Raw genomic sequence first — 9,628 nt, 5'->3', positions numbered from 1 at the left:
TGGTCTCACCCAAGATGGTGGCTCCTGGAACCGCTGAGCATCCCGGACTAGAAAACAGAGGATTTCTTGCTTCTGCCACAAATATCCCTAGCTGTAAGCCTTCCAACCTTATAAATATTCCGTTATATGTGATTCCAAGTTCTGGGACCATCCCCTGAGCCTGTTTGGTGAGGTTTTCTGTGTTGTTGCTGACGGAGCTCTTCACTGCACTTCCACCTGATCCGCCATCTTGTTTGTTCTTCCTTTATTATTATTTTTGTTTTTTCAAGAATTAGAGTTTTGTTCTAATAGTTTTCTCCATTCTAATCAGGACTCTCCTCTCTGTTGTGTCCCTGGTCAGAACTCTTGGTAGTAGTAGTCAGGACCCAGGTCTCTGAATCGATGAGGCTGTGATTCCTGTAGGTAATTGTATCTTAGATGGCTGCTTCCAAGCTTGTAAAACCCCAGTCACTACTTACCATACTAGGATGTAGAATATAAACTTTTTAGACTATGTTGTGTTGGTTGACCAAGTTGTTCCATGGAATTATCTATCTTCTGGGAGCAGATCTCCTGGCCTTTTCTCCCACAGAGATACTGCTGAATGCTTAACCATTGTGCCACAAGGTGTTCCTTATTAGACTGTTCAGTTTTGTCTCAACAATCAAAACAAAAGAAAAAAAAATTCTCTTTATGTCAATCATAACAGCTTTTGGTAGCATGCAATTTTCACAACAGCCCTGCAGTCATCTATACTCCATGTTGTATACAAATCATCTTATTTAAGGGTATTTGGTGGTGGTGTTTCGTTTTGTTTTGCTTTTGAGTAACAAATATTAGAAACTCACTCAAACTATACAAGTTGAGGGAGTTTATAATAATCACACAGAATAATAAGTAGACTTACACAGTATCTTAGAACAAGAACCATACTAGGACCAAGTCTCACTGAAATTAGAGCTGGGGCTAGATCTGGGGTCAAGGCTGCTCTGGGATGCCACAACAGCAGGTCGAAGACATTTATAATATGTTGTTCCCTGCAATTCTTGAGGCTTCTTTCTTTTTATCTTACTACCACCTAGAGAATTCCTTCTTTGCTTTCAGCTAATTTTCCTGCAAAAGAAAGAATTTGATTGACAGAGGTCACCTTTTTTTGCCATTCCACATAGATTTCTGGTTAGCTTGTTATTAGGTTTCCAGGGGTTAGGTGCCTATCACGATCTAATCACCTATTACTATCTGACAGGGCTCAGAAAGGGACCATATGGTTCTGGCAGTGTTGCCCTTTGACGGGACCTCTGTCTGGTAGGCACAGTGTCTTAGATCTCTAGTGCTGCTGTAACAGAAATACCACAGGTGGATGACTTTAATAACCAGATTATATTCTCTCTCACTGTAGGAGCTAGAAATACAAATTCAGAGCGTTGGCTCTTGGGAAGGCAGGCGTTCCCTTTGTCTGTTCTGGGGAAAGGTCCTTGTCTCCTTTGAGCATCTGTAGGCCCTGCATTCCTTGGAGATCTCCATACATCTCTGCATCAGTCTTTCACTGGATCGAGGAGCTTCACAGTGCAGGGACCCCAGGCCCAAAGGATGCACTCCACTCCACTCCCAACTCTTCTCTCTTGGTGGTAGTATGTCCCTCGAAGTTCTGCTCACTTTACTCTCCTTTTATATCTCAAAAGAGATTGACTCAAGATAATACCTAATCCTGTAGATTCTAGCTGTCCTCATTAGCATCATAAAAGTGAGGATTTACAACACTTAGGATAATCACATCAGATCAAAGCTGATCACATCAGATCACATCATAGGGCTGATTGCATTATTTTAATTTTTTTATTGGTGGATTTTTTTTTTTTTTATTGCGTTATTTTTTATCTCATGGAGATGATAACTTCTGAACCATTGAGAATTCTGGCTAAGCCAAGTTGGTACAAAACCTGAACTATCACACACACAGTGACTATCATCTCTAGTTATACCTCCCACCTGACCTTCTTTCTCTGTCATCTACATACAGCTTTCTTTCCATGCGTGCAGTTTTAATACCTCTACCTCCTGACCCACACCATCACAAAGACCCTTTGTCCTCTTGGCAGTGATACAGTCTGTAGTCATATTTCCTTTCCACAGTCACTGCCCTCAAGAACAAATGCAAAAATTTTCTGTCAGTTCCAGAGCCTCTAGTCTTCTGGTGATGGCCAGCCATACTCTCTCGTTGTCTGATAAGGCTTTGGAAGGTAGTTCCATCTGTCCATGGGTTTGTAAGATTACCCACACTGATTCATTCATATGAATGTCCAGAACAGAGAGACAGAAAGTAGATTGGTGGTTGCTTAGGGATGTGAGTAGAGTGGAGGGGTACGAGGGTGATTTAAAAAAAGGGTATGGAGGGGTTTTTTTTGAGGTGATGAAAATCTTCTAAAATTGACTATGATGATCATTGTACCTATCTGAGCATAATAAAAACAATTAAAGTGGATACGATATATGTTAAATTGTTTAGTATGTGAATTAAATCTCAATAAAGCTGTTAAAAATATAAAGATTACTTACCCTCATTCTGGCCCCCATGGGATATCACAGTCCCTCCATCCCCACACATGCCATTTCTCTTTGATAGTCAAAGACAACACAGTGGAGCTCTTTATTTATTTGTCTTCGTAGTGGCACAGTAATATGAAATGGTCCAGTGGTGGTTTTAGCTTTCAGTGTAATAGGATAATAGTTCACCTGATAGAAGTACACCAAGAAATCAGAGTCCAGAATCTTAGTGATGGAGAGAGACCCTATTTACCAGTGTTTTTAGGAGTAGTCATGTGGCCTCACTGCCACCTCTTTGTTTTGGTTTTCAGACTTCAAGTTTGAGTTTTGGGAGAGACAGTCCCATTTGTTGATTGCTGGCTGATACATGGACTGTGAGTCTGATGCTCCTGTCTGGTCTCATTTAGTATAATATAATTTCCATTAAATTTTTAGTGTAAGATTCAGTTATACTAAATTATATTTATTTGTTTTCCTTTAAAAATATAGTTAATGTAGTTTTTATTGTAAAATGTGCCATAAAATAAAAGAATGTAATTTGTTATCTTGCAGTGTGATTATATTAATGTTCCAACTACAATATTTACACCTTTGGAGTACGGTTGCTGTGGATTATCTGAAGAGAAAGCTATTGATGTATATGGAAAAGAGAATCTCGAAGTAAGATTGTTTTATTTTTCACTTTCTAAGAATATCTCTTTTAAGCAGTCATTGGTCTTCACAGTAGCTATTTTGTTGTTTTGTAAGTTACTATGGACTCATGGTTTGGCATTGTAGGATAAGCACTAGACTGAGAACCACACAGTCAGCAGTTCAAACCTACCATCCTCTCCTCGGAAACCCTATACAGGGTCACTAAGAACCGACGTGATGACATTTGACAACAACATAGTTAAAGGAAATCATATTCCTCTTATAGGAGAATTAGAAATTAAGTAATTTAAACTCTGTCTCTAACAAATTATTAAGAAATACAAATGGAGAAAGAGGGAAGTGAAATGTGTTCAAGTCCACAATTTAGTTGGGTTACAAGCAATAAAAGTCTGCTTGAGCAAGCTTATTCAAGGAAGTGGAAGTTACTATAAGATCTTTTGGGAATCCAAGAGTGATAATGTATCAAGGCCTTGGGAAGGGATAAAAACTAAGAAGTTGAAGGCTATCTCAAGTGTTTCATAATCTCTTATATTTGCCTGGGGTTTATGTATATTTTTATGTATGCAGACAGTTCATTCTTTTTTGCAAATAGAAATTTGCCCCTAGAGTACATGTAGCAGCTAAAATACAAGGCAACTTAAAAAGTTTGTAGAAAAATGTTATTATCTTTTAATTCCATTTTTCCACAAATGTTTTAAAGTCTCCTCATGACTTTTCTTCTCCCAAGTTTTCCAGTAGTTCTGGACTTTGGAAGAACTGATTTTTTTACTCACTATTTCTCAGTCTCAGTTCCACACTATAGGAAAACACATTTGATTGGTCTCAGTTGGGTCAGGTGTTAACTTCTATTTGGAATGGCTAGTAGCCAAGATCATGTCACATTAGCATGGCTCTTGTAGTCTACATTATTGATGGGCTTAAGGTGAGTAAACTGAGTCAGCTCTTAGGTTGGTTAGCTTATGGTAGGGTGTTTACAGTCTCAAAAAGATGTCCTCTGTACATATTTATTTCCAGCTCTTTTTCACACACCCCTGCTTTGCCCTGCTCAGGCCCATTAGGTACATGAGAGGAAGAATATAGAAGGCAATACCCCAGAAAAAGGAATCTTTTTATAGAAAACATGTTCTTCATGTTTATGGGATTACTTTAAGATCTTTTTCCTAAGGTTAACTGCCGATTAGCTTGCCTGTTTTATTTTTTGCACTTTGACAGGACTAAAAATTTGGTCTAAGAGTTTAAAAATTCTTATTACAAAGGGATTTGAAGAAACTTCTCAAAATACATTCATAATTTTTTTATGTAAGTAAGGAAATCAATGTGAAAAAATGAAGGTAGGAAAAATAAGATGGTACTGGGAAAAAGATTACATTTTTGGTTTACAGAATTCATGCCCTAAAGTCCTATAGACTTGTACTGGAATTATTCCACTCTAAGTGTCCTGACTGACAGGGGGAGAAGTGAAGAGATTTCTTTGTGTTTTTATAAAAGGGACATTTTGATATAGTAAATGTTGTTCTTGTTTGGTGCTGTCGAGACAGCATAGTGAGTGACCCTATGTACAAGAGAACATAACCTCGCCCAGTCCTGCTCCATTCTCTCAGTCATTGCTATATTGGAGCCTATTGTTGCAGGTGGTGTCAGTTCATCTTGTTGAGGGTCTTTCTCTGTTTTGCTGACCCTCTGCTTTACCAAGCATTATATACTTCTTATAGTCTCAAAATATCCCTTTGATAAATATAATAGTAGATTTTATACAACTCTTTATTCTTTTTTTTTTTTAAGTTTTCATTGTCAATTATGTGTTAGTTTACATGAGTGAACATTATCTTTACATTCATCCTGTTGTACTTTGTTTCATTGCAATGATCACAGTTCCCTGCATGCATCATCAAACAATCAAAGGGTACACCCCACACTCCTGCCCCCCGGCCGCCAGCACACAACCCTTTTCCCTCCCTGATTCCTGAGTTCCCAGCCGCTCCTTCTGTCCATGTCATCACCTCTGCCTCCATCCCTAGTGTCACTGCTTCTCCGGACAGGGTTATGCACTTCGCTTTTCTCCCTTGATGGTTCCAGGGATCTCCACTCATAGACTGCAAAATCAGCCACTCCCCTCCTTTTGTTACCCTACATTTACATTTACCTTTCCAACACTCAGTCAGACCTGATGGTAATCATTCCCTATTGAACCACAGGAGTCCTTTCCCCATCAGCTTTATCAACCCCATCTAGACAGGTTGGAAACAATTCAGTGGAGGTTCTACCTTTCCCTGTGTCCTCTGGAGCTAGGTTCCTTATGGAAAGCTTGTAAGCCAGTCACTTCTTGCCTTTGTAGTCCCCCCATTTTGGGTAGCCAATGTCTTAAGTTCCCCTGCTATGTTGATCCTGTGTACCAAGGGGGTGAGAATGATCCTTATTCTACAGATTTGTCTTCTCCTTTGTCTTACTGCATCCACAAGCATAAGTCAAGATCATCCATTTACAGTGGGTTACTCCTTTTTTTTTTCCCTCTTCTTTCTTCCTCAAGTTGTGTTCTGATCATCCAGCCATTGATGCCAGGTCAAATGGGTACTAACTGCAAGTGTGTGTGTTCTTGTGCATCCTCTTTTTTTTTTTTTCTTTTTCTGAACTTTTTATTGTGAATTGAGTGAAGGTTCACAGAATAGATCATCAGTCCTACATTCCAAAGGCCACAGTATGTCATTATAATGATTGCAATCCCTTCCATGTACATCAGTTAGGTAGCAGTATTTACCTCTGTTCACTTTGACTCTTAGACTCCTCCCTGTATCTTCCACTATCATTATCTTTCTTGTGCAAGCCGCCTTCTTGTTATATATTAACTACCCTATCACCCGAGTTAACATATGTCAATGTAAAGAAAACAAAAATCTTCACCACTGGAACAATAAATAACATTCTTATCAACAGAGAAAAGATTGAAGTTGTCAAGGACTTCGTTCTTGTATCAACTATCAACACTTACAGAAGCAGCAGTCAAGAACTCAGACGACGTATTGCATTAGGAAAATCTGCTGCATAAGACATTTTTAAAGTGTTGAAGAGCAAAGATGTCAACTTGAGGACTAAGGTGCGCTTGGCCCAAGCCATGGTATTTTCAGTAACCTTATATGCATGCAAAAGCTGAACAGTGAATAAGGAAGACCGTAGAAGAATTGATGCTTTTGAGTTGTGGTGTTGAAGGAGAATATTGAAAGTGCCATGAGTTGCCAAAAGAACCAATAGATCCGTTTTGGAAGAAGTGCAGCCAGAGTGCTCCTTGGAGGCCAAGATGGCCAAACTTCATCTCTCTTACTTCAGACATATTGTCAGGAGGGACCAGTCGCTGGAGAAGGATATCATATTTGGTAGGGTGGAGGGTCAGAGAAAAATAGGAAGACCCCCAAGGAGATGGCAATCCATCTGGCAGCATCGATGGACTCAAGCGTGGCAACAGTAGTGAGGTTGGCCCAGGACTGGGCAGTATTTAGCTTTGCTGTGCATAAGGTCACTATGAGTCGGTACCAACTTGGTGGCACCTGACAACAACAACAACCCTCTGCCTAATGAATAATTTTCCCTATCCCTGGTAACCATCATAGAATATTTGCGTTAGCAAAAAAAAAAAATCTTTTTGCAACAGTGATCTCATATAATGTTTGTCTTTTTGTAATTGACTAGTTTCAGTTAGCGTAATGTTCTCCATGTTCATCCATGTTATGATGTGTTTCGCAGATTCATCATTATTCATCAGTGATGCATATAGTATTCCATACTGTGTATGTACCAAAGTTTGTATCATTCTGTTACTCTCTGTCTGTTGACTGGTATGTTTAATCCATTTACATTCAGTGTAATTATTCATAGTTCTGAATTGATTGCCGTCATTTTGTGTGTGTGTGTGTGTGTAGTGTTGCTAGTTTCTTTGTTCCACATAAATTTCTGCTCTTCCATTTTGTTTTTGAGTTTTCATTTTCTTCATTGCTGCTGTTTTGATGTTTACTAAATCTTTCTGATTTTACTTTTTATTTTGATGTGAAGATGTATTAATTTTCTTTGAGGTTACCTTGGAATTTATTCATTTTTTTCCCCATTTAAAACAGCCTGCTTTACTTTGAAATCTAATTGACTTCCTTGCCATTTGTAAGTTCTGTATCTACATTTTTCCTTCTTTTTGATTTTTAATTGATAGTTGACTTGATTATAAATTTATATATCTGGTTCCCTATTTTTGGTCATATAGGTTTGTTTCACTTTGGATATTTCTACATCTGGATTGGGTTCTGGGTGTTGTTGTCATATATGTTAATATCAGGTTGTTGTGTGCTGTTGTTAGTTCTCAGTCCAAAGAGTACCCTTTAGTATTTTTTGTAGTTGTGCTGGTTATTACAAATTCCTTTAATTTCCGTTTATCTTAAAAAGTCCTAATTTTGCAGTCGTATTTGAGCTTTCTGGGTATATGATTCTTAGTTGACAATTTTTTTCTTTCAGAGTTTTGTGTGTGTCATGCATTGCCTTCTTGCCTGCATGGTTTCTGCTGAGAAATCAGAACTTAGTCTTATTGGTTCTCCTTTATAGGCAGGTTTTAGTTTTTTCAAGCTGCTCTCAGGATTGTTTCCTTGTCTTTGGTTTTGGAAAGTTTGATTATGACACATCTTGGTGATTTTCTTTTGGGATCTCTCCTGTTTGGGGTTCATTCAGCTTCCTGAATGGTTGTCTTCTCTTCTTTCATGATGTTAAGGAAGTTTTCTTTCAGAAACTCTCTGAAAATTTTCTCTGTGCATTTTTAAAATCTTTTCCTATTCTGGAATTCTGATCACCCATAAGTGATTCCTCTTTATGCTGTGTCCCATGTAAATCTTGGGCTTTCTTTTGATTTTTTTTACCTTTTTGCAGATTGTTCTTCTAGCTTACTAGTATTTAGAGATTTCTCTTCAGACTCACTTATTTGGACTTCCATTGATTCAGATCTGCTCCTTTGTGTTTTCAATTTATTGTTCATTTCTGAGATCTTAGTATTATTAATTTTCTAGATTTCTATTCGTAGGTTTCATATTGTTTCAAAATTTGCATTTTTATGTCTGTTTGTTCTTGTAGTATTTTTTAAAACTCTGCATTGTGAATTGAGTGAAGCTTTACAGAGCAGATCATCAGTTTTATGGTCAACAAATCATACACTTTACTTCACTACATGGTTGCAATCCCCTCCATGCACCAACAGTTAACAGCATTTACATCTATTTACTTTAACCAATGCATTCCTCCCTTTGTCTCCCACCACCTTACCTTTCTTCTGTCAGCCTTCCTCTGGTTGTATATTGCCTGCCCTGTTAGCCATCTCAAGGCTTGTTTACTCTCTAGTGCATGAATCACTTCCTCCTCCCTTGAAAACCATCATAGTTTGCTTCTTTTATCAAGAACCCCCCCCCCTTTTTTTAATGTACCCAAAAAAGCATGCAAGAATATAAATTGTTTAAACAACCAAAGGGCACATTCTGGAAGCCAGCCTCCTGGCCACTTGCATACAGCCTTTCTCTTTCCATGAGTCTAGAGTCCTCAGCTGCTCTATATCTCCATGTCATCACCTCTGCCTCCATCTCTGGTGTTGCTGTTTCTCTAGATAGGGTCCCACATTCTGCTCATGCTCTTCTTTCTTCATGGTCCTAGGATCCTCTGTTCCTGGACTATAAGATTACTCCCTCCCTTTCATTACACAACTTCTACCTTTACAATTGTAACCATCGCAATTAGGTATGATAACAGTTATTCACTATTGAATCAAATTAATCCAATCCCCATTTCCTTTCACCAGACCCATGTAGACAATAGGAAAACTATTTAGTAGGGATTTTACCTTCCCCTGCACACTCAAACTTAACTAAACTCCCTCTTGAAAACTTGTAAGCCAGCCACTTCGTGCCTTTATAGACCCCCCCCCTTTTTTTTTTAGGTAGCCAGTGTCTAAGTTCCCTGTCCCTGTCAACCCTGTGTATAGAGAGGATAGGTTTGATCTTTGATGTGAAGACTCCTTCTCTCTTTGTTGATATTTTGAGCTACTGTGGCACTGTGGGCTAATGCATCAGACTGCAAAGTCATTTGAACTGCAAGATCAGTAGTTCAAGCTCACCAGCTGCTCCTTCGAAACCCTATACAGGGTCACTATGGGTCAGAATCAACTCGACAGCACTTAACAACAACAACATCCATAAGTAAAAGAGCTCTGGTAGCATAGTGGTTGTGAGTTAGGCTGCTAACTGCAAGGTCAGCAGTTCAAAACTACCAGCTGCTCCATGGGAGAAAGATGTGTCTTTCTGCTCCCGTAAAGATTTACAGCCTTGGAAACCCTATACAGGGTTGCTATGAGTCAGAACTGACTCCATGGCACACCATCACCACCACCATCACCACATCCACAAGTATAGGTCAAGTTCATCAAATTACAGCCATTTAT

The 9,628-nt window shown here is 38.7% G+C and overlaps 1 protein-coding gene across 2 annotated transcripts in view; it reads left to right on the top strand.

Annotated features, from left to right (window-relative positions):
• TXNRD3 (thioredoxin reductase 3) overlaps window positions 1–9,628 on the top strand; it is a 95,302-nt gene that overhangs the window by 65,045 nt on the left and 20,629 nt on the right. For both annotated transcript variants that reach the window (XM_006876224.1, XM_006876225.1), the window contains one exon: window positions 3,076–3,183. In XM_006876224.1, coding sequence (XP_006876286.1) covers window positions 3,076–3,183 — 108 coding nt within the window. The remainder of the gene's footprint in view (window positions 1–3,075; window positions 3,184–9,628) is intronic.

This window comes from Chrysochloris asiatica, unplaced genomic scaffold (assembly GCF_000296735.1).
Source record: "Chrysochloris asiatica unplaced genomic scaffold, ChrAsi1.0 scaffold00367, whole genome shotgun sequence".
NCBI lineage: Eukaryota > Metazoa > Chordata > Mammalia > Afrosoricida > Chrysochloridae > Chrysochloris > Chrysochloris asiatica.
This window is presented reverse-complemented; position numbering and strand designations above follow the sequence as displayed.